This window comes from Plectrocnemia conspersa, unplaced genomic scaffold, assembly GCF_051122295.1.
Source record: "Plectrocnemia conspersa isolate PC_06_02 unplaced genomic scaffold, ASM5112229v1 ptg000013l, whole genome shotgun sequence".
In the NCBI taxonomy this organism is placed as follows: Eukaryota; Metazoa; Arthropoda; class Insecta; order Trichoptera; family Polycentropodidae; genus Plectrocnemia; species Plectrocnemia conspersa.
The window spans coordinates 26,948,927-26,974,560 of NW_028277177.1; the positions used below are offsets into that span (position 1 = coordinate 26,948,927).

General features: G+C 34.9%; 1 protein-coding gene across 10 annotated transcripts in view; it reads left to right on the forward strand.

The window, feature by feature from the left end:
- Positions 1 to 25,634, forward strand: part of rhea (Talin_middle and talin-RS domain-containing protein rhea) — a 53,774-nt gene extending 28,140 nt beyond the window's left edge. For 2 of the 10 annotated variants that reach the window (XM_088201637.1, XM_088201638.1), the window contains exons 2-39: positions 1,793 to 1,955; positions 2,108 to 2,263; positions 2,332 to 2,580; positions 2,645 to 2,915; positions 2,987 to 3,328; positions 3,398 to 3,559; positions 3,624 to 3,715; positions 3,832 to 3,920; positions 4,774 to 5,023; positions 6,562 to 6,767; positions 6,845 to 6,946; positions 8,672 to 8,842; positions 8,904 to 9,105; positions 9,172 to 9,329; positions 9,389 to 9,625; positions 9,694 to 9,921; positions 9,992 to 10,110; positions 10,186 to 10,330; positions 10,397 to 10,590; positions 10,657 to 10,911; positions 10,980 to 11,148; positions 11,214 to 11,544; positions 11,616 to 11,875; positions 11,941 to 12,281; positions 12,379 to 12,522; positions 12,600 to 12,846; positions 12,922 to 13,475; positions 13,538 to 13,959; positions 14,036 to 14,226; positions 14,397 to 16,019; positions 18,281 to 18,397; positions 18,702 to 18,887; positions 18,947 to 19,157; positions 19,228 to 19,352; positions 19,599 to 19,718; positions 19,787 to 20,694; positions 21,667 to 21,690; positions 23,576 to 25,282. In XM_088201637.1, coding sequence (XP_088057763.1) covers positions 1,820 to 1,955; positions 2,108 to 2,263; positions 2,332 to 2,580; positions 2,645 to 2,915; positions 2,987 to 3,328; positions 3,398 to 3,559; positions 3,624 to 3,715; positions 3,832 to 3,920; positions 4,774 to 5,023; positions 6,562 to 6,767; positions 6,845 to 6,946; positions 8,672 to 8,842; positions 8,904 to 9,105; positions 9,172 to 9,329; positions 9,389 to 9,625; positions 9,694 to 9,921; positions 9,992 to 10,110; positions 10,186 to 10,330; positions 10,397 to 10,590; positions 10,657 to 10,911; positions 10,980 to 11,148; positions 11,214 to 11,544; positions 11,616 to 11,875; positions 11,941 to 12,281; positions 12,379 to 12,522; positions 12,600 to 12,846; positions 12,922 to 13,475; positions 13,538 to 13,959; positions 14,036 to 14,226; positions 14,397 to 16,019; positions 18,281 to 18,397; positions 18,702 to 18,887; positions 18,947 to 19,157; positions 19,228 to 19,352; positions 19,599 to 19,718; positions 19,787 to 20,694; positions 21,667 to 21,690; positions 23,576 to 24,665 — 10,827 coding nt within the window. In that variant the 5' untranslated portion in view covers positions 1,793 to 1,819 and the 3' untranslated portion in view covers positions 24,666 to 25,282. Of the gene's footprint in view, positions 1 to 1,792; positions 1,956 to 2,107; positions 2,264 to 2,331; positions 2,581 to 2,644; positions 2,916 to 2,986; positions 3,329 to 3,397; positions 3,560 to 3,623; positions 3,716 to 3,831; positions 3,921 to 4,773; positions 5,024 to 6,561; positions 6,768 to 6,844; positions 6,947 to 8,671; positions 8,843 to 8,903; positions 9,106 to 9,171; positions 9,330 to 9,388; positions 9,626 to 9,693; positions 9,922 to 9,991; positions 10,111 to 10,185; positions 10,331 to 10,396; positions 10,591 to 10,656; positions 10,912 to 10,979; positions 11,149 to 11,213; positions 11,545 to 11,615; positions 11,876 to 11,940; positions 12,282 to 12,378; positions 12,523 to 12,599; positions 12,847 to 12,921; positions 13,476 to 13,537; positions 13,960 to 14,035; positions 14,227 to 14,396; positions 16,020 to 18,280; positions 18,398 to 18,701; positions 18,888 to 18,946; positions 19,158 to 19,227; positions 19,353 to 19,598; positions 19,719 to 19,786; positions 20,695 to 21,361; positions 21,466 to 21,666; positions 21,691 to 22,076; positions 22,342 to 23,575; positions 25,283 to 25,456 lie in introns of those variants that run through there. The other 8 variants (XR_015811926.1, XM_088201640.1, XR_015811927.1 and 5 more) reach the window with 8 other exon arrangements.

Consider the following 25,634-nt stretch of genomic DNA (forward strand, 5'->3'; position numbering starts at 1 on the left):
CACATCTTCGTTAAAATAGGACAGCATCGTGGAAGACCTTTTAACAGCTTAAGTTGCAAAGTACGCACACCATAACCCAGAAAGGATTCAAAATATCCGTCGCCTTGAAAAAATATTACGCGTGCATTCGGGTTTGCCCTTGAAACGGCCGTTGCTAATCTATTCTAAATTTAGTTAAAAAAATTCGCAACCCTTTTGTATTTGGTCATTCTACCAAAAGAGGCGGAAAACAAAATCCCCTATGGAGGGGGCTATGGATATAAATACGTGAACGCAGGCAACCAAGAATCACTTCCCTTCAGACACTTCAGAGCTCATGAGCTCTCCAACTTGGACTAGAGCCAACTTCAGAACAGCGAAGATCGCAGACGCCGCCGCTTCTCTCTTCGCATCTTCTAATCCAGCTCGACTTCCGAAATCCAGAGTTCAATCCGCTTCGGAAACGCCTGGAGCATATGGACACACCCATGGAAAACATATTATTATGTTGCACAACATTGATAATTGTTGTGAAACATAATAACAATACTGTCTTAACAAAATTAAATATATTCGAGAGACACTTACGCTCCGCTATTTTCGCGAAATTTTAAATGTTTTGACAAAGTGTGACTTTTATCAAAATAGTAATAAATATATATATTTATTACCAGCTTAAATCTTCTTTACCTTCATACAATATTTTTACAAGCATAAGTTTGATTATTTGTGAAATTGTTGTTGATGAATCAATTGTCAATTATATTTTTTATTATTACATACAATCCTAAAAATACATATATTTATTATATTGTGCCCTATTATGGATCTATATTATAGATACATAATAGGGCATAGTGACATTATAGTTTTACTTTAATTTGGAATATTCATATAGTTGTATAGATTGTTGCGATACATTGTTCATGCAATTCAACACGATTATATTACTTGCTGATAATTAACTTTTACAAAAATGATATTTAACATAGTAGGCAAAAAATTACGCAAGGGAGAAGATGTAACCTATAGATTAATGAATATTATAATATTTGCATGGAAGGAAACTTAAATTATCATGATGTGCACTACGCCTGACTTATCATATACATATGTACTATTCCTATATAACCTTGTGAAAGAAAAACAAAGAGGAGAATTTTTAAAACTTTGAAAATTGCTTCGAGAAATATATGGTGGACATATAAAACCATATATTAAGTATGTGAATATATGGAAGTAATTGTAATGCACATTGAATAGTTTTTTGCTGAATTATTTTCATCTACCACCACAGGTTTGGATGTTCCATTCCATAATCTTGACATAAATTGATCATGAGAGAAGCATTCATCTCACATTGAGCGACTTATTTATTGTCATGGCGAATTTTGAATTGAATCAGATTGAAGCAAATGAGCAATTCGCTAAGAATAAATATATTTTCGTCTTTAAATGTGCTAATCTTATTTATTTATATATTTATATGGGCAATATATAAAATAATTGTTTGTGCATTACTGTTGGACAGATTAGGTGCGAGTGATTATCTGCAACGAATCCTTTTTCGAAGATTTACCTTATATAAATGCGCAAATAATTTATTTTATGGAACAAAGTATTTATTTTAATGCACATATCTCTCAAAATAATTCCCTGCTAAAAGTAGTATATTTCGTTCCAAATAAAGTTCATATTGCTTGAAGTTTTTAAGAATTGTGATATAGTTAAATTAATATTCTTTTACTGATACACTACTGAAGCCATAAATAGCAGATCATTAAACTAATAATTGTTTTTATTTACTCCACAGATACACGTTTGAATACAAGACGGCAATATGGCGACCCTATCACTCAAGATATCGCTGGACGACAGGGCCGTGATGAAGACGATGCAATTCGACCCGTCCACCACCGTTTTCGACGCTTGCAAGATCATAAGAGAGAAGACATTGGATACCAACTTGGGAGAACGTTAGTATTATGCTATATTACATATTTAGAAAATCGTGTAAAAAATACTTTTAACACCAGACAATTTTTTAAATATAATGCAAATATTGTAGATGATTTAAATTTTTGTATTTTTGGACTTGAGATCCTCATGTATTGAATATTAATTACAGCGAAAGACTACGGACTTTTTTTGTCATCTGACGAAGATAATAAAAAAGGCGTGTGGCTCGAGCCGGTGAGAAGTTTGGAGTATTATATTTTGAGAAACGGAGATGTAGTCGAGTACAAGAAGAAGATGAGGACGCTTCGCGTCAGAATGTTGGATGGTATGTTTCTGCTTTACGGATCGTTATTTCTTTCTGCGAATGGAAACTAATCTAATTTTTTGATTCAGGTTCTTTAAAAACTATGCTGGTTGACGACAGTCAGAACGTCGCCAATCTCATGGTGGTGATATGCACGAAGATTGGAATTACAAATTATGACGAGTACAGTTTGGTAAGAGAGGATATCAAAGAAGAGATTGACAATGTGGACAACAAATCGAATTACAGTACGTTGACGCTGAAACGAAGACAAGCCGATAAAGAGCGAGATCCCAAGATGGATCAATTGAGGAAAAAATTAAAAACGGACGATGAAGGTATTATTTTAATTTTTTATGAATTGTTTTTTAGTTAGTTTGTTAATCACATTTTTTATTACAGTTAATTGGATAGATCCATCTAAGACTTTGAGAGAACAGGGAGTAGACGAGAGCGAGATTGTTCTACTGAAGAGAAAGTTTTTCTTCTCGGATCAAAATATAGATTCCAGAGATCCAGTTCAATTGAATTTGCTGTACGTTCAAGCGAGAGATGCAATCTTGGACGGTACTCATCCCGTAACAGTTGAAAAAGCTTGTGAATTCGCCGGTATTCAATGTCAAATACAATTCGGAGATCACAAAGAAGACAAGCACACTACGGGATTCTTAGAGTTAGTATTGATTAAATCGATAAAAACTATTTACATTCTTCAAATCATAATTATTGAATTGAAATTTACAGTTTGAAGGAGTTTTTGCCCCAGTCATACATGAAAGTTAAGGGCATCGAAAAGAAAGTGTTCAAGGAGCACAAGCAACACATTGGTCTTTCAGAACTGGAAGCAAAAGTACAGTATACGAAAACGGCGCGAGCTTTGAGAACTTACGGAGTCGCGTTCTTTTTGGTTAAAGAGAAAATGAAGGGAAGAAATAAGTTGGTGCCCCGTCTTTTGGGAGTGACTAAAGATTCTGTCTTGCGACTCGATGAGAGAACCAAAGAAATTTTGCAAACGTGGCCTCTTACAACGGTCAGAAGATGGTGTGCCAGTCCGAACACTTTCACACTAGATTTCGGCGATTACAGGTACGATAATAATATAAATACATTTTTTATAAACGAGAAATCGTGATGATGACAGTATATCTATTTCAGCGATCATTACTATTCGGTACAAACCACAGAAGCCGAACAGATCCTTCAAGTAATCGCTGGTTACATTGACATCATTCTCAAGAAGCAGAAAGCCAAAGATCATTTCGGAATCGAAGGCGATGAAGGTTCAACGATGGTCGAAGATTCAGTGGCACCTTTAAAGTATGTTTATTACATCTATTTATATCATTATTTTAATATGATAATTAATTGATTTATCTTTCAGAGCGACCATATTCCAACACGAGACGTCCAAGTTCGACAAAGTGAACACCGAGTCTCTCGCCAAACCGGCCGTCATGAGAGCAGGCCCCGAAGGTGAGTTTTTAACCGCATTATTATCATAACTCAGGGATCAGGTGTTATTTTTTGGTTTATTTTATTTTATTTTATTTTATTTTATCCTTTATATTTTATCCATAACTTCAATATAGGCGCAAAAGTATACAGCCAAGGACACATGGCAAGTGCTCAATTCACGACAGTGTCAGGCCAAGTCAATAAGGGTCATGCTCCACAGACGGTAATTTTGTTTCTGATATATATTCAACTAGGAGGGCCTATGTTACTAATTAAATCTAATATTATAAAAACTGCTTTTATCAAGCCTGAATAATAACTAAAAGCATAACTTTTTTATTTATTTAATATATTATATATTTTATAACAATATTAATAAGTAACTTGTGTTATATATGTATTTTTTATATTCTTTTCACGCTTTCCTTACGCTCAGATTGGAATTCCAGATGCAGACGTGTAGGTACATATGTTATATTGCGCATGTGTAAGTTTTTATAGTAGAAACATTTTACTAACAATATAATAGTACTAACATGCAAGTTATATACTATTGAATATATCAATGCAGAAAGGGCTTTATCACAGTTTTTCATATTGATTTACAGTGAAAAATACGGAGTAATCACTTTGCTCTTTAAATGTTGAACTACAATAATTTTACATTTTTTTGGCCAGAGATAATATGCAAAATTACACTGATTTTATCAATATCATTAATTATAGTCTCATATAAGCACTCGTTTTTTATATATTATTAAATAAGATACATAAAATATTGCAATTTTTTATACCAATTTTTAAATTAAAACGTTTAAAAAATCATAACATTAATCATAAGAAAGCCATGAAAGTATTTCATTAAAGCAAAAGTGTTTCAAAACCATAAATTTTACTGTAAATTAAAAAAAATAAAAATCGAGGTCTTACAAGAGAAAACTGATATAATTGAAATCAGCATATAATTTCACAATCAATTTATCTCAAAAATCTCATACAGAGATCTTAAAGACTTTTCTGCATAGGAGATACTTATCATATTTATATAAACTACATTGACGGCATGAATTTTTTAGACCCAACAAACCAAAGTATCGTCAGTGATTAGCGAGCCTCAAAGAGCTCTTCTTTCGACTATATCGTCCGGGCAAGAAGTCATCAGACTGACTGAGAGAGAATTAGTTAGAGCACAACTACCAGAACTAGGATCTGATCCAGCTTCCATAAAATGGAAAGAAGTTACTCTCGACACGAACAAGCAGAACGTATCGTCGCAAATCGCCGCGATGAACGCCGCTACGGCTCAAGTCGTCACTTTAACGTCCGGTAAGTTTAGCAATATAAAATTACATATTAACCTTTATCCGCAAACGCACTGCCCAAACATTTTTTTGGATTATCGATGTTGAAAATTGGTCAGTTATAAAAATAACTATATTTAGGGAAAATAACAAGCATTATAAAAAAAAATTGTTTCGAATTTATAACAATATTACTTTATTACAAACACAAATATTAATTTTTTTATATAAAAAATTATATATTTACATATTTTTTCGGGTGTACCAATTCTAGAAACATTTAATCAATTTGTAAACTTAGCACATGTAGTCGTTTTTCTCTCAATATACCCTAGTGACACTTCTTCTCAACAAAAAATGCATTTATGCCTTCGAAAAACATTTGTGAATAAAATGTTTATCGGTGTCTACTATGACCGAAATTCGCAGAATTTGAACGAAACAAAATGTTGAAAAGGACCACTTTTTATTACTGTTCAACGCTTATCTCAAAAACAGGTGTGCTTTGCAAATTTTTGTGGAGTTCCTGCTACATTTTTGTATTTGTTGTTTCAAGACTCAAAGATTTTATTTCTAATTTAAATATAAAAAAAAATTCAATTAATTGAATCGCAGCTGATCTTAATTTTGGTGATTTTAAAAAGCTGAAATGATGTTCCTGTTCCAAAATTATGTAACAATAAATTAAACATTTCCTTTTGACACCCTCATTGATCAGTAATTTGCACAGGATTGTACTATGCATATTTTATAAAATTCAAGAAGTTTAACGATTATGAAATTAATTAATGATTAATTAAAATAATTATTTTTAATTAAATAATATTTTACAGGCAATTTATTGATTTTATTTGTACTAATAAATTAAAAATAAATTAGTATATATTCAAATGCTTCATCCATTTTTATTCAATATTCAAATAGCTGAATAAAAATGGAACCGAATAATTGAGAACCAACCCTAAGCACAACCCTCGAGTACCAAAAAACATCCCTTTTGGTAAATGTGTTTTACCATGCCCAACAATTGTTACGCCAGCCTTGGTCTACATGCTTTCTAATTCTCAAAACTAAAATTTCAATCACAGCTACATTGACAAAATAAATTCATCCCGAGAATGAAAAGAATAGGTATCCCCATCATCAATATATGGTGCAAAAAAAACCTGATTTATTAGGTTCTGGCAATAAAGCACAACACTACGAAGTGAGTAGTCAACCTTGAAACACAACGTAAACATACTCATTTTAAATGAGTCATTTAGACGTAAATAGTTATTGAAATCTAAAATAAAATTATGATTCGTTATGTTGTCTAATATATATATATATATATATATATATATATATATATATATATATATATATATATATATATATATATATATATATATATATATATTTTATACTATTATTGTAAATCAATGTAATCTGATCTTGAAATTTACCATATTCGCTGGTCCTTCAGGGACCATTGGGCAGCGAACAATGAAAATCCGCAGTCCTTACACCTGGACTACTAAGCATTTAAAACTCAAATACTGATTTTTATTATAATTTCAGGCCCGACTGACGAAGTCGATCACAATGCCGTCGGAGCTGCTATTACCACGATCGCTAGCAACTTACCGGAAGTGACTAAAGGAGTTAAGATGATTGCCGCTCTGATGGACGATAACGATAACGGCGATAAGCTACTCGACGCAACTAGGCATCTTTGCAGTGCTTTCAGCGATTTGTTGAAGGCTGCGGAGCCTGAGACTAAAGAAGTATATTTTTATAATATATACATTTATTCTAATACATATAGTCAATTTTATATGCTTATTATGATTATCTTCAACAGCCGCGTCAAAATCTCCTCAACGCCGCCTCTCGAGTGGGAGAAGCCTCGACTCAAGTCCTACACACGATCGGAGAAGATACGGACGAGAACAGAGAGATACAGGTAAATCAAAATAAGCCTGATTCGACTAATGATTACGAGATCATTTCCGGTGGTGGTGGAGGTAGTAGATCATCGACAAAAACCGTTAAAAAATCACAGTTTTATAGAAAGTTCAATTATTGTTATGAAAACTTTTATAATGCATTTTTTAATATGAATCATGTGAAGCGAATCGGTTCAGTTTTTAAAGGATCCGATATCGATTTGAGCGTCGGTGATGACGATATAAAATCTGGTGATCAAGCTAATAGCATATTTTATGACGATGTTTACGAACCTATATTGCAGAGATGCAACGAAGCTAAGAATCATTGTCCATTAGCAAGCGAAGATTTTAGTGATGATTTTATTGATGATGTAAATCCTAGTCAAGCTGAATATGAAAAATTTGTTTATAAAGTCAATTTCGGCGATCTAGATCTGGATAATTTAGAAACGTACGATGATGATAATTTATATGAAGAAGTTGATACAAACGCTTGGAAAAACGATCCGTATAATATTAAAAAGAGAAGTCTTGATGTTATCTTGGAGGATGGAGAGAGTGAATATTACAGAAACTATGAATCAGTCACTCTGAAATCTGATCAAATACCAGAAGTGAAAAAAGATAATGTGAATGATGATGATTATGAGTTGTTAAAGTATACGATTGATAACGATGCTGTGTGCAATGAAAGTAGCTCTATGTTCAAGTTGTTTAAGACTAAAATGAAAAATTTAATTAGAAGATCGGATTCACCGAAGATTGAATGTTACTGTATTAAAAATAAGGTCTATAAGACAGATTCGAACGTGGAAGTATTGGGGAGCTTGGATATGAAAGTTTTAAATAATCAACTTGTCGATAACGTTAAAGTGAAGTGTCAGAAGAAGAAGTTTGAAAACTTCATCAAGAAAAGTGAGTCGTTTTATGGTAAATCTAAAGTGAATCTTGAGCATGATAGTAATTTGAAAAAGGTGACAGAAGTTCGGATATTTTACAATCCGACTTTCGATTCTAAGAACGTTAAAGTCGATAATAGAAGGAGAGCTGATGAAGCTTTTGGAAATGTTCAATGTTGTAGTTGTGGTGGAAGGAAAGATAATGTGGAACAGAATAACACTTGGATATTCATATTTTGCATTGCAATAGTATTTTTTTCCGTTTTATTCAATAACTTCTCACAAGGATTGAAGAAGTAAACGATAATTTATATTTGAAGACATTTTTCATTATTTAAAACGTTACTAAAAAGTCACTATTTTTAAATACACTAAATTTAGGCATACAAAGATAAAATAACTCAATTTAAAATTGAAAGTCGATGCATTCTTTTTCTAGAAATATTATTATATTAGACAAGATTATAACAAAAAAATATTAATACTGATATACTGGTATTTCCATTTAATCAATAATCTTTGTCTCAAAATCCTGTTGTAAAGTGTTATTATTATTATATACAGGAGTTTAATATATTAATTATAAATAACATTATTAATCTAGTCTTATATTTATTACTGATGTATTATATAAATTGTTTTTGTTTGTAAAAGTAGTAGTGTTTGTTGATTTTATACACTGAAATGTTTGGTTTTTTTAATAAACACGTTGAGTTAATACAATCTTTGTATTTATTCAACTAACATGTACTAAAAATAAATTGTATATATACATTTTTTATAAATATGCATCAATACTAAAATTACCCCAAAATCACATGAAACGTTGGCTCTTTTCAGGATATGTTGCTCGCATTAGCAAAGGCAGTTGCCAACACCACAGCCGCACTTGTCCTTAAAGCCAAAAACATTGCGGCTACTTGTAAAGACGATCAGCAAGCTCAAAACAGGGTTATCGGAGCCGCTACTCAATGCGCTTTGGCCACTAGCCAATTAGTGGCATGCGCTAAGGTAAAAAATATAACAAATTACCACATATTTTTACGAAAAATATTAATAATAAACAACATAGGTTGTTGCACCGACGTTGTCGAGTCCGGCGTGCAGAGAGCAGATCGGCGGAGCCGCTAAGCAAGTAGCGGCAGCGGTTCGGAAACTGGTCAACGAATGCGAAAAGGTAGCTCCGTCTCCGAATCCAGCGTTAACTGATTTGGCAACAGCCGCTGCTGATGTAACTCGCGCTTTAGACGATTTGTTACACCACGTCAATGCCGGTATATAATTCATTTTTATAATATTTTTAAGATCGTATCATGTATAAAAAATATATTCTGTGATAGATCGTCGTCAAGTCAAAGAAACGATACACGAAACATCAGTGGAATGCATCATGACGGCCACCGATCGTCTCTGTTCATCATCTGGGAACACGGTCGAGATGGTCAGACAGGCTAGATTACTCGGACAGGCAACGGCTCAATTGATACAGAACATCAAGGTACAGTTGCTACGATACGAATATACTCATGCAGATATTGATTTGTATATTTTAAATAGATGGAAGCCGAAAAGCAACCTGATTCTGAGACTCAAAGACGGTTATTAGCAGCCGCCAAGCTTCTGGCCGACGCCACGGCTAAAATGGTCGAAGCTGCCAGGCAATGCGCTAGCTCTCCGCAAGATAAAATGAAACAAGAAGCTTTGTGTCACGCTGCAGAAGAGATCCGCTACGTAACCACTGATTACGCTGCTTCAGCTCCCGACGTCAAGAGACAGCTCTTCATAAGATTGACCGTAAGTATTAATTTCATTATTTATTTCATACAATGTTATAGAGTCGAAATCATATTGATTTTTTTTAGTCTGCTGCCAAGCAAGCTGCTTCAACTGGCACTCAATTGATCGCATCAGCTCAGAACGCCGGAGTCCACAACACCAATAAGCACTCGCAAGAAACGCTCATTCAAGAATGTAGAGTATTAGCAGAGCACATACCGCGACTCATCGAAGGTGTCAAAGTAACTTCTATGCATCCAGACGATTCAAACGCCCAACTTCATTTGATCAATGCTTCCGAAGCATTCTTGCAAGTGAGTTATTTTCTATTATAACAATACAATTTTTGCTCGTCATTGTTTATAATACATTTAATCTATATAGCCTGCCGCTCATGTCGCTCAAGCCGCACGAGCCGTATTACCGACTGTCCAAGATCAAGCTTCAGCATTACAATTAAATAAGACGTCTCAGCAATTCGTCACTAGTTGCACCGATTTGAGGTATTGAAATTATTCTTATATTTACTTCATTTCATTTAAATCAATATTGATCAATTATATGTTATTATAAAACAGAACTGCAGTTGGAAGAGCTAGATCGTCTTGTACAGGTCTTGAATTAGACGCAGCTGCAGAGATAATCAGATCTTTGCAGCACGAACTCGAGGAAGTCGATCGAGCCGCTAGAGAGTTCCGTTTGAAGCCACTGCCTGGTGAAACTGTAAGTATTGATTTTTAATAAATAAGTTGCTCTCTATATTATTTTTTAATTAATTTGTCGTTGAAGGTTGAATCGACATCTCAAGAATTAACAGCAGCCGGTCGCGCTGTCGGAGGTGCCGCTGCTCGTTTGATCTCAGCGGCTCAACAAGGTAGCCACGATTATGCCGGACGAGCCGCTCAGGATACGGCGCAGGCTTTACGTTCTTATGCAGGAGCAACTAGAGGTCTCGTGGCTTCGGCTCCTTCCACCAGAGAAATGTAAGTGTCTTATTAAATAACTATCGTAGTATTTATTAGAATATACTTAACGACGTCTATTTTTAGTTCTATCAATTCAACCCAACAAATAATGTCGGAATCATTGCTGTTAATCGAAGAAGCTAAGAAATGCTTGGCCACCACCAGCACCACTGATATCACCCGATTGACGATCATCGCTAAAAATGTATCTCAAGCTTTAGATTACGGCGTTAACTCGCTCCCTGGTAATCAAGAAGTGGATAACACGATCGAAGTCATCAATGAGACTCTTCAAATCTTAACGATGGGTGAATTTCCAAGCAGCAATAAAAGCTACGGGTACGTGATCTTATTTTTAAATTTATTCTACAAAAATGAGGTTAAAAACATGTTAAATTCTATTCTAGACAACTTCAACAAGAGCTTAATGTGGCCGCTGCTGGTTTAACCGCCGCTGCCACTGAAACGGTACAAGCTGTAGAATCACCAGCTCAATTGAGCGACACAAGCAAGCAATTCGGTAGAGCTTTCAACGAACTACTCGGCGTATCGATGGAGATGGCTGGACAAGCAACAGTAGGATCAACTCTTTGATTTATCATATTTTATATATGTATATTAACATTTATTTATATTTTAAGGATTACGACGTTCAAACTCAAATGGTGATGTCGATGAAGAACGTTTCGGTAGAATCGTCAAAACTCTTGACTACTGCAAAATCAGTATCAAACGATCCGATGCAACCCAATTCTAAAAATAAGCTATCGGCCGCCGCTAGAGCAGTCACCGATAGCATCAATTATTTGGTCGACGTGTGCACATCAGCTGCGCCAGGTCAAAAAGAATGCGACAGCGCTGTCAGGAGCATCCATAGTGTGCGACCTCTATTGCAGCATCCCTCGGAACCTGTGAACGATCTCGGTTACTTCCAATGCGTCGATTCCATCATCGAACAATCTAAAACTCTCGGTATTATATTGAAACTAGATGAATATATATTTTAAAAATATCTTTATTAAACTTATGTATAATAATAATAGGCGACGGCATGTCTGGAATGGGCACTCATGCTAAAATATCCGACCACGAACAGTTCGGCATTTCGGTTAAGACTGTCTCTGATTCAGTTTGCGGCTTGATTGAATACACGGCACAAGCTGGTTATTTGGTAGCAGTATCCGATCCTTCAAGCATCGCGGGAAGACCAGGTTTGGTCGATCAGAGTCAATTTGCAAGAGCTTCTCAAGTCATCCAGCAGGCTTGTACTATATTGGTGAATCCTGCAAGCAACGAACAACAAGTATGTTAATGTATTTTAATTTAAATTTATCATTCTTCTTATATAATTATTTTTACGTTACATAGGTCTTAGCTGCTGCCACTTCAATCGCTAAACACACAAGCTCTCTATGCAACGCGTGCCGCATAGCCTCATCCAAGACTACCAATCCGGTGGCTAAGAGACACTTTGTCCAATCCGCTAAAGATGTGGCTAACGCTACTGCCGAATTGGTCAAAGAGATCAAGAAGCTCGATAACAATTATTCGGAAGCTAATCGCGCTAAATGCGCATCGGCGACAGTGCCACTGTTGGACGCTGTGAAGAGCTTATGCCAGTTTGCCAATAGTCCTGAATTCGTGTCAGTTCCAGCTCGTATTTCAACTCAAGCAAGAAGGGCGCAAGAACCGATCTTGGAAAGTGGAAGGTATTGTACTTATCAAATCATACAATATTAAAAAATATTAGGAATAATAAATCCCTGTCACATGAATTTACAATAAAATAATATTTCTATATTATAGAAACATCATCCAAGCTTCATGTTCAATGATTGAATCAGCTAAATTCTTGGCCGTCGAACCTAACGATAAGGGACAGTGGCATAATTTAGCCACTCACAGCAGGAGTGTATCGGAAAATATCAAATCGCTTGTCAATAACATTAGGTATGTTTTCAAAATATGATATATAGATAATAATAAAATACTTTTAAATTTCTATGTTAATTATTATCAATTTATAGAGATAAAGCTCCAGGGCAGAGCGAGTGTTTGGCCGCCATTGACATTCTTCGATCTCAATTGCGCGAGATCGATCAGGCATCACTCATGGCAGTGTCTCAGACTTTGCCCGCGAGAAAAGGCAACTCTTTGCAAGGATACACTCAACAAATGGAGAGTTCAGTTACTGAAATGTTAGATAAATTGGAGCCGCTCAGGGCTGCTGCTAAATTTGAAGCCGAAAATCTGGGCCATTCTGTCAATCAAATGGTATTATTATTATATTATTATAATGATACTGTCGGATGTCAAATAAATGTTACTCAATATCTTGTTTTGTTTTAGATATCATACGTAGAACCGCTCGTGACGGCTGCAATCGGAACAGCTTCCAACATGGTGGATACGCAACAGCAATCGACCATTCTCGATCAAGCCAAAACTGTCGTCGAAGGCTGCAATATGCTCATTTTAGCAGCCAAGGAAGCAGGCGGAAATCCAAGAGCAACTGGGGCCCACTCGGATGTCAATGAACACAGTCAAAACATACGCGATTCAGCGTCGGAGCTTTTAGCTAGTGCTGAAACATTATCGGCACAAAGAGGAATAGTCTCCGGTCTCTTGGATTCTCTGACTCGTTCTGTGACTCGCATCACAGATCATAGAATGTCTTTGATCGGAGCGTTCAATGAATCAGATTCATTTGTCGATTATCAAACTCGCATGGTCGGCGCTGCTAAAGAAATAGCCAGATTGGCGACAGAAATGACTGCCAAATCTGGCACCGATGTTTCTAAGCTTGCTACTTTAGCCGGAGACCTCACTCACCGATACAATCAACTTGCTCAAGATTCAATCGGAGCTGCCGCTACAACCAGCAACAATGACATAGCGCAAAAGTAAGTATTTTTATATAAAATAGGAGAGTCTAATTAAAACTTACGATTTATTAATGTATTAGGATAAGAACGTCTGTCGTTGAATTGGGAGGATCAGTGATCAATTTGGTGAACGCTGGTGGCATTTGCCAATCGTCCAGAGACTCGAAAGCTCAGCATCAAGTCGCTGAAAGTTCAAAGCACGTCTCCGAGAAAGTCGGAGTGGTATTAGGAGCTTTACAGGCCGGATCGCGCGGAACTCAAGCTTGCATCGACGCCGCGGCTACTGTTGGGGCCATTATTGGTGACTTAGACACGACCATCTTGTTTGCTAGTGCTGGAACTCTTCACGCCGAAGACGAAAATGACGTGTTCGCTGATCATAGAGAATCTATATTGAAGACGGCTAAGAGTCTTGTCGAGGATACGAAGACATTGGTGGCAGGCGCTGCTAACAGTCAAGAAGAGTTGGCAAAAGCAGCTCAAAATGCTGTCACTACAATTGGTAATTGATATTTTGTAATAAATGTATTAGTATTAAACTACAGACTAAATGTAACTGGATTTAACTAAAATTCTAGTTCAATTATCCGAAGTCGTCAAACAAGGAGCCATGTCATTGGGAAGCAGCAATCCTGATTCACAAGTCATGCTAATACACGCAGTTCGCGATGTTGCAGCTGCTCTCAAAGATCTAATTCAAGCCACCAAAGACGCCAGCGGCAAGCACATCGGAGATCCGGCCATGTCTCGCCTCAAGGATTCGGCAAAGGTTTGTCTCATCTGTGACTTATTTGTATATATTTTATATTCCAAACATCGTCTTCATCATCATGTGAATATGTTGCCGGAGTCTTATGATCAATATTGGACTGTTTCACAATGTTCTTATTTACATACTTGTTATATATGATACTAACGTAAGATTTTGATGCTGTATAGATGGAAAGTGTAAGTAATTCCGATGATAAGAGAAGATGGAGCTTGCCTGTCAAAGCTGAGAAACCTTACGTCTCAGATTTTAGAAGTACATCCTTAGGACCTGATAACAGGAAAAACAGCATATCAAATTATGACTCCGAAACCGATTGGTTTATTTCCGATCAAGAAGAAGAATTGATTAAAATATTAGAAGATTCTAGTCAAGACGAAATAGAAAATTATGAAAAGCAAGTCGAAGATCTGTGCGGAAACGCCAAAGTAGATTCCGTCGTCAGCTTGAACAGTAGTCACACTCAGTGGAGTTATAAAAAACCGGAATCTAAATTTGATATAGAGCTTCGTATTCTGAAATACGCCGAGATGATAGTTTTTAACGAGATTAAGAAACTAGAACAGGTTGTCGCTAAGCTTGATGAAAACGAAAGGAATAAATTGAAAATAGATTCCGTTGAGAAATTCGATATTTTGAAGAACTTAGATATTGAAATGAAATATATGGTGAGCATAGTTAATGATATCGATGTAGAAACGGAACCTTCAGATAAGCCGAAAACATTGCCAAAAGTCAGTAGTTTAAGAAAACAGACGCCCTCTCCAATACCCGCCGATATTCCTCCCAATTCATGCAACTATTTAGATATTATAACGACTAATGAAGAATATTGGCAGATCTTCAATATGGAAGCGGAAATTTGGAGAGCGTTATTTTTGAAAAATTATGAAAAATCTTTAGAAACTAAAGAGAAGTTGAATCAGTTTAGCGGCGAGCTTAAAATTGGCGATATAACCGAAGATGCGAAGAATAAGCAAGTTTCAATAGTTGAACCTCTTGATAGTATCAAAGAAGTTAAAAAATTAATGGTCAATCGCGAATTTGACAATGTGATTACTGATCTCGAAGGCTTTTCTAAATTACATTTCAATTACAAAGGATTCGATCCGATCATAGATAAACTTCAAGAGTTGTATAAGATTCAAATGCTGAGGAAGCAAACTAAAGAAGAATCGTTAGTAGAAGCTTTCGATAATATCTACGCAGATATATCTGACATTGAAAATGTCGAGTTTTCATTTAAAGATCTCTGTAAGATGGAACAGCATTATGAAGAAATAGAAAAATTGTATAAAAGATATTACGAAGAAGAGATGAGCAAGAAGAGCACTAGTAGCACTTTAAAATGTCGTTCTTGCAAAGTTAATAAGACTTTGGATAAAAACAATACTCTTCCTAGAACAACTTCTGTTAAATATCAACCGAGTCATACATATTCAAACTCGATGACTTTGGAGGATCTAAAGAAATTAACGTCGATGATGCGTCCGAAGAGCATCGTTAAAAATATTGAAACAAACACGAACATCATCAAAAACATCATGGACTCGGAGACTACGAGCAAAGAATGGTCAACTGTGCGCATGATTCCGATCGAGTCTGAGACCAAAGTGCAAGACTTGAGCTTGAATTATCCGATGCAGTTTTACGCAAACAACTGGTGGTCCATTTACGAAGACGTCGTAACGAATAGAGCGAAGCAGTTCGGCTCGATGGATCGATGGTGGAAGTTTTACGAACAGATACCCAAAGAGGGGCAGAGAACAGAACGGCACCAATCGGACAAACCGGTTTGCATACTTTCAGGATTATTCAAGCTTGTTGATGGGTGTTTTTCTTCCATTCACACATTTATCTTCCTATATTTATTTATTTATATATATATATAATCACAACAACCAATATATGGGGGTACCCAATTACTCCGACCATCGAAATTCTACTATTCTTTCAGATAAGTGACGCTATTTTGAAGACTTGGGTACCCTTGTTATAATTCTCTGTTTGTGATCTTTTTGCATTTAATTTAATTGAAATTATATGAATCGATCCTTTACGAAAAAAATATTTTATTAAAAATACACACTTAAGTCACAAATCATTTAAAATATATAAATATTTTCTTAGAATTGTGTCTCAACATATATTTTTCTTATTTTTGCACAAAGATTGAATAAGGGAAAGATGCATGTTAAATGTTATAAACACAAATACTCATTCGCTATTACAATGGCATAACTCGAAAAATAATTCCTATATTTTGATTCATTATAATTACTGATTGGAGTGAAGTAAATGAATCATTAGCTCTTCATTCACTGTACTGAATTCTCAAGCAACTTTTTTGACTTATGACACTATGCAAAATCCTGTTTTTATTTTTAAAAACAGGATATTTACTATTATGACATTGTTCTTAAAAAACTATTTTATCAAGAAAGTGACACATTAAAATATGTAGGCTTTACACAAAAATTATATTAACATGATGATGCAATACTGACACAACTGTACTCTTTCATCAATTCAATGATGCATCCTTAACGACTTTTCGCATATTAGTTTATATCAGTAAAAATAACGCAGATTGATTTTATGCAAATATTTTTGAGTAATGTCATTACGTGTGTATAACTTTTCCATAATGATCTGCTATATAACAACTGCGATAAAACTGTTGTATCAAACTAAGTAAACAAGATATGAAGAAACAATTATTTCCTATGTAGTCTTAAAACACTTTGTTTTACAAATATTTTTTCAGTTACGTCATTATATGAGCATATTAAAATCACTAGCTTTTTGTTATTTTTATTTTATTATATCACGATTGTCTGATAGTAACATTAGAGTGTGACGTTATTTATCAATATATTTTAATAAGGACTTTTTAGGAACCGTTCATATACTTTTCCTTATTTTAAGAATGCAAAAAGGTCAACAATTATTATATATTTAACTTTAAAAACAAGGGATTTTGATGTCAATGTTTTACCGTAAACAATTTTGTTATATAAATATTACTGAGGCATGTGTATGTTTTTATTTTCCAAATTTATAAAAAAAAATTATATGTACATATTTCATACTTAATGTATATAAATGTAAATATTTTTTTTCAGAGTTATACTAATGCGATTTAAATGACCTTGACCTTAATATGTTATATAATTTAACATATGACAACGTTTCAATTAATTAAACTGGATATTCTTCAGCGTTGACTTACAACAATTTTAGTAACAAAAAAAATACTGATCGGCGATCATAATCCCTTGTTTAGATTAACATCACCATTAATAACGAACTTAATTTTGCTTTTTTTCTATTTTTCATCAGTGCAGTTTGTTAATGTTATAAATCTATAACTATAGGATGTTTTGGTTTCCAGCTTGACTTACTAAAAACATACTCGGCTGATGTAGAAGCGGCGAGCGTCTCTGATCAAAGTATAAACGAGATCTTCCTCACTGTTTTTATATGCGAGCTTAGCTTTTATAACTGACTTAACTCATCGATACTAACCGGCACTTAAAATCACATTTTTTCCAGCATTGTGTTTGTGAAGTCCAATATTGATTACAGTTGTCACACTCCCGCATCACACGTATCTCGTAGTTTAGATTATAACGAAGACGAATCTAAATGTTTGTCTTTGCTAGACTGTCTATTAACAACGATAAAAACATCAATTCATAGCTTGAATCTTTGGTACTGGGGACAGCGAGGTTTCCGAAACGTGCGGCGCAAGCTTTGAATGAGCATAAATGCATTGTTTTATCAGTTTTATTAACAATTGTCAGACGTGTTATATATAAAAAAATGTTTGCAAATCGCATGGATTTTGATCGATGCAATTTGTAAAAATACATACAGAGAAATAATCAAATGCCTTTTTAAGCGAGCTAAATTAAGATCACAAATCTATCATACACTGGTATTTGCATCTTTCTACTGTCCCACTGTGCTCTTTTGAGGTCTTGGTATATCACAGGATTTGGAATGGAAATATGTACGAAACTAGAGTTGACTGAGTTAATTTTTATTTTAGGTGATGGTCACGAATGTTACGTCACTATTGAAGACCGTGAAGGCCGTCGAAGATGAACATACACGCGGAACGAGAGCTTTAGAAGCAACCATTGAAGCCATCGCTCAAGAAGTCAAGGTATTGTTTTTTGAGTCTTATCTTTTAACTATATGAATATTCGAATAATTGATCAATATTGTGGTTTCTACTATGACCGAAATTCATAGAATTCGTTCGTTGAACGAAACAAAATATTGAAAAGGCCCACCCTTTATGGTCGTTTAATACTTATCTCTAAAACAGGTGTGCGTCGCAAATTTTTGTGAAGTTCTTGTTACGTTTTTGTATTTGTTGTTTCAAAATGCAAAGATTATATTTCAATCTTTTTCTGATTTTTAAAATATTTTATTTGTACATTTGATAATATGTTCATATTTTATAGCTACTTCTTTCACCCGGTGCTCCAAAACTCACCGCCACTCCCGAAGAATTAGTTCGTTGCACTAAAGCCATCACAGTCGCCACTGCCAAAGCCGTGGCTGCCGGAAACTCGGCTAAACAAGATGATATCATTGCGGCCGCTAACATTGGACGGCGAGCAATCGGCGATATGCTCACAATTTGCAAAGTACGCTATCAGTACGTTTAATATATGTTTCATTATTTAACTATCGTTTTAATATGTAGGGAGCTGCTTATAAGTGTGCCGAAACTGAAGAACTTCGCAATCGCACATTGAAAGCTGGACACGATGCTGCAAATTCTTATCGCAATCTTTTACTAGCTGTCCTTAAAGCCGTTCAAGGACAATCGGGTGTCAAACAGACTTTCCCGGAGCACGGATTAGCAGTCGCTCAAGCTGCTGCTGAAATTGTCGCCGCCGCAGAAGCATTGAAAGGTCGAACAATTGCTCTTATCAATATATCACCTCATTTATACATTTATATTCATATATATTTTATCTACAGGTTCCGATTGGGTCGATCCAGATGATCCTACTGTGATCGCTGAAAATGAGCTACTCGGCGCTGCTGCGTCCATTGACGCCGCCGCTAATAAACTGGCCGCTTTGAGACCTCGCAGAGGAGTTATAGTATGTATCGCGATCGCATCGCTTATATATCTTATTTCTGATCCATTAACGCCAGTCCAGAAGAAACAAATCAGCTTTCTACTGTTAGATATGTTTGATATTCTTGGTTGTTTCAATTTATTATAATCACCCAGGAATCAAACATATTCATACAGTGGAATAGCGCACCTGTGAGGAAGTAATTTCAATTGTTAATCGACTCAATCAGATCTTTTTATGCTAATATTTTTACGTATCCACTTATAGGAAACGGATATGAATCTCAATTTCGACGAGATGATCCTTGAAGCTGCTAAGTCGATCATTGCGGCGACTTCCGCTTTGGTGAGAGCCGCTAGCGCCGCTCAGAGAGAGTTGATTGATCAGGTAATATATCTTGATAAGTTTTTATTATGACAAATGCATGAATAATATTATTTTTTTCTTAAATTTAGGGTAAAGTCGCTCGCAGACCTTTACATTCATCCGACGACGGACAATGGTCTGAAGGTTTGGTATCAGCCGCTCGTTTAACAGCAGCGGCAGCTCATTCTCTCGCCGAAAGCGCTAACGCTTTAGTGCAAGGCTTAGGATCCGAAGAACGACTCGTATCGGCTGCTAAGCAAGTGGCTGGATCCACCGCTCAGCTCCTCGTCGCCTGCAAAGTAAAAGCTGATCCGAATTCCGAATCGACGAGACGTCTACAATCAGCCGGAAACGCCGTCATCAAATCGACCGATAACTTAGTGAGGGCGGCTCAGAAGGCCATATCACACGAAGAGGAGCGTTGCCTCGTTTTGAACCGACGAATGGTCGGAGGCATCGCTCAAGAGATCAACGCTCGGTCGGAAGTTCTCAGAATCGAGCGACAATTGGACGAAGCCAGAGGCAGATTGACAGCCATTAGACAGGCCAAATATAAGCTTAAAGGCGGCGACACTTCGGGCGACGAAACCGATAATGAAGTTACCCTTCATTCTGGCGGTTATCCCCTAAACGATTCACGAGGAAGTCCGTATGGATACTCCCTGAACAGCACCAGACAGGAGGGATATATGTCGGATACGTCGGCCAAAAACGCTTCTTTCAATCAATCTATGAGTTTCAACAAATCGACTGACTTCACCCCAGCCAGTCCCGGATACAATCAAAGAGTCAGCCAAGAGTATTCGACTGTCAACAAATCGTCCATATTCTCGTCGAACATCGACAAAATGGTGAAGCAGCCGTCTCCGCCGCCTCCCAATCCTCCTCCTCCGATGACGACCAACCTATCGACCTTTTCGAGGACTATAAACACGTCGATGGGCAACGAAGATAAGATGTCGAAACCGGTGCAAAACTACGAGGGATTTACGACCCGGTAAGAATAAATTTTTAATATCGCTAATCATTTAATTGAAATTATTGTACATCATGGAATGGTTGAGTGTATGTATCCATAATCACTATGTAATTTATTAGATAATTTTAAAATGTAAGTAATGGATAAATAAAGGTTCTGTATAATCTCAGCCATATAGACAAGAGCATTCATTTAAGTCCCAATTAGGTATCAGTTTCGATACTAACCCTTTGCACTCCAAAGACATTTTCAACAGTTTTCGGTGAATTTTTAATAATTATGTTTGAAGCAGGTTTAAAGTATATATAAAAATAAATTTAAATTAAAATGTCTTCAATGTGTATATTGGACATTTATTTGACAGTTTGAAAAAAATATCGAGTCCACCGACATAGGAGTTCAAAGGGTTAATGCATATTAAAATAAGAAATAAAATAGGGGAAGCTTATAGAATTTCTACTGAGCTTTGAGAAATATAACGTATATAATAATCATAATTAAGATGGCCTTTGCATATGAAATTATCTAATATATTATTTAATTTTTTAATAATTTATTCCATGAATTGTCTTACATTTTTTAACTAACGCTAATACAACTATTAATATCATCTTTTTCTTGGCATGCTGCTCTGGATTGGATCCTTAAATGAACATCTGATCGTTCATTGCGGTTCATTAATCAGATATTAAAGACAACGAGGAATACTTATTTTCTAGTTAAGCCGCTTAACAATACTAATGCTTCATTACTAACATCATAACGCCGACATTCAGAACCTTTGTGATGGTACGTTTATATGAAATGTTACATGTTGTGCTTTCGACATTCGACACCATTTATATGTGCTTTTGCTGTATTTTTTATGTTTACTATTATGTTTTTCGTTGCATTTTATTACTGTTACATATTGACGTTAATTGTTGTGATACGTAGGAGGTATGATGCTGTATTTTATTTTTATTTTATTTTCTTATTTCATTATTGCAGATCATTTAACACGTCTAACACAGAGTAAGTGTTACACATCTTATCGCACATTATCTGGAATGAAACTTTCCAGACTTTCATTTTACATTTTTTTTTAAGCTTTCTCGAGTTATAAAAATAAAATAAAATGTTGTAAATATTTTACGATCACATTTTATTTTTATAACTGCATTTATCCATTGTGTGTGTATTTTTTTTAGTATAAGTAGAATAATATAAATTAATTTTATACGTAGAATATGCATGTATTGATGTGAATGTATATGATTTTTGGGTTATGTATTATTATTTGTAGTGATGAGTAGTGCATGCAGTATTCGCTGATTTGTAACTATTATATCTAATGCGTTTGTTTATTTTTTTCTTTCGCTTTGTCTCTTCTTCCGACTTCTTAACCAACCTAACATCAGAATGTTAACAACCGAGGAACAAAACACTGAAGAGTTTCATAAAGTGATCTATAAAACGACAACCGCTTACACGGTTAAAAAACCACAGCACACTATGCTACCGTCGATAGTAGACGTTCAGAGAAAGAACGTGGAGGTGACGAAAATCGAAGAGATTCAAAGTAACCTACAACACAAGCTTAAGCTGACTCCTCCGCCTCCTCCGACGAGGGATTCCAGCATGAAGCGTGATTCTCTAATCCAAAAAAAAACATAGTTTTACAAAGTAATGTATTTCTTCAATTGATATAATCAAAGTTGAGATCTATTTATTTTTATTATATCTATACAAAGAATCTAAATCTTTTGACTAATCGCTCTATTAAGCTTATTCTATGTTTTTGAGTAGTATTTTTTTGGCATGTATTTTAAATTGCATGGCTTTTTATGATTAGAATTTTTCGAATCAATTTAAATCGTATTTGCTAATCAATAAGCCCCGGATCGCCGATGCTTTTTGGAGCTAACGGTGCAATGAACCTTTATATATGGATACTAGAATTACAAATTCTTCGTTCAACTAGATCCATAATATACTTTTTTTATGATATTACTTTTGAAATTATTGCGAAAGACAGTGATATGCAAAAACCCTATTTTTGATAAATGAAATGGACGAATAAAATTTTTAGCCAAGGCGAGATAAGGGGTGACTCATCGATTTGAAGTGCTTATCATTATTTGCTTCGTCAAATTGTACTTATGAAATTGTCATTGCATTGATAGTTTTAAGATCTTTAATAGAGAAGAAGTAGCGAAATTGTTTTTAAGTCATTTTTACATTGGATTTGTTGGTTTGTTGGTTCAGAAACATATTAAGACCATTGTGAAGTAATAGGTTATGCGTCGCAATGGTCAAATATGTGACTATTAACATCATTGATAGCTTATTCTTCTTGAAGTATCCTTCCTTGCTATTTTGTAGGATTTTGTGGTGCGCGTAATATTGCAACAGATTATCATTTTGATTAGATTGAAATCATTTTTATGTTTTGAAGAATTTATTTTTTTCGTAAAGACTACATATCAATAAATATCATTTCATTTATGTTTTTCACGAGTAAAAAATATATTATTTATAGGTTATGTTACATTTTATTTAAATATATGTAAATGAAAAACAATAATTATTGAAGCCATGAATTTTCCGTTAATGAGTCATCCCTTATCTCGCTATTTTTTTGACTGTATGGTAATTTTTTATTCAATCTTAAAACTGAATTTTATCTGGGTTTTAGACCATATAAATGTAGGTGAAAAGAAAAAGTAAAAAACATTTAGCTTATCATCGTCTTCCGCACATTACATAGCAACGATAAGTACTATTATATAATCAGATTAGTTATTCTAGCACCCAGGTATGAGGGTACTTGTATTGTTAACACCTTAAAGCATCTGCAATCCAAGGCTTACTAATCAAAAAACTGTATTATATTTACTCACAAAAATAACATTTTCAGTTACGAGACAAGGTGCTACGAGACACCTCGTTCTCTCAACGTCGCATCACCGGAGTACTACAGCAAATCCGAAGAAGAAAAATCGTATAACGAAAACAGCGCTTTTACTGCATATTCAAACGTTAGAGAGCAAAAGTTAGAATCTCCGAGAGTCGCTAGCATGATCGACAAGCCCAGCAAACCTTTAGGCTCGCCACTCAGTCCCAAATTCAACGCCAAATTCGATCTCAAGCGCGAATTCGAATCTTCAGATCTATCGCACAACAATTACAGTCAAAATGTCTTATCGTCAGTGCACGACTTCAAATCGGAACAATACAGCAAAAACAACTTATCTTCTCCCACTTCGTATCTGTACGGAGCTAAAAGTCCGACGTCTCCGATTCAAAAGCTCGAAGAACGATCTCCGTTTTCTACTCTAGGTTCGAACAAATCCAGCAACTTCGGCAGTTACGATTACAAACCGCAATTGTCGGGTTATTCTGAAACCAATCAATCGTATTCGTTCGCGTCCGACGTAAAAAATAAACCATCTACAGAAGTAATCAGCAGGATTAAATCACCGAATCACGAAACCGTTCAAATGTTCGGCAAAGAATCATACAATTACGGTGGACCGAATTTTTCACAAGAGACGATGACGGAAGTCAAAGATATACCGAATGGCACTCAAAAGATAACCACCACCAAAATTTACAGCTCGACTCCCATGAAGATTACTAGTACTAATATGAAGTATGAAAATTCTAACGTACAACCTACGTATGATTCGATGAACGATTTCAATAGAGAGTTTGGACAGAGCGCGATCCATAACACGGACACCATGAAGAGCTACACGTCACAGAGCAGCGGTGATTCAAGATCCGCTTTTATGAGGCCGTCGGACTTCCAACAATCTGACTATCAAGCAATGGTTACCAAAGTGCCTAAGTCTCCCGCGGAGCTCGCCAAGGAGTTGGACTCGATGGAGAGGAAGTTTATGAAGCAGTCAATGTCTTCGGAAGTCGTCGAGAAGAAGACGGTGATGACGACTTCGAGTAAGTCCGAGACCAGCTCCACCACCATGAAGAAGTTTGGGAATTTTTAACTTGACGTATCTGTATTATTTACGCATATTTTGTATCTTGTATTATACATAAATTATATTATATACATGTTTGATCGTTGATACGATTAGTGCCACTTCAGTAGCCAATATGGTGCCTTGTAAAACTACTGCCTTCTATATACATCTTTTTAGCGATTAGTGGAAGAAAAATGTGCCATTTATATTTTTTTTTGTGTAATGAAAAACATATACTAAACATGATAAAGTAGGGATACTTTGCCTTATTGATGAGCATTTTAAATGTTACTTCTAATATTATATGGCCAAAGTCACCCCCATATTATTGTATGCGTTTTTTAGTCAATACGATTTTATTTTATTTTGATGAATATATAACTTTATTGTATAAATAATCGCTTATAATCTGCCATATTTTTGTAAAATTTAAATTGATAGCTATAAGCAATTTTAAAAATATATTTATATTATACATTGTACGGTAGTCATTATATGAAGTGTTTGAAATTGAAAGCCTTACAATTTTGCATTTATTAACTAAAATAAAAACAGGTTTATTATGATGATAAAAGGTGCCTTAATTAACTTCTTACAATAACAGTAATTTATTTAAAAAAATGTATATTGACACCATAAAATTTGACTAAAAATAATTTAACTAAAAAGTCAATAAAATCTTAATTTTAACACCTTCTAATCATTTTTTAACCAAAAATAATAATTAGTTTAGTCTAGTAAGGTATATTTAGTTTATTATTATTTTTTAAATAATTATTATTATTATATGACCGTGAAAATAATTTATTTTTCAGGAAAGTGTGGAAAACGACACTGTCTAAATTGACATAAGTAAATATTTTGCAATTTAAAATGAAATAATGCTAAATATTATTATTATTAACAATATTTTTAATATATTTTTTATATATTATATTATTTTACGAAATAATTTCGTCCACTGTAAAAGGTAAACGAACGCCAAGCTTTTTT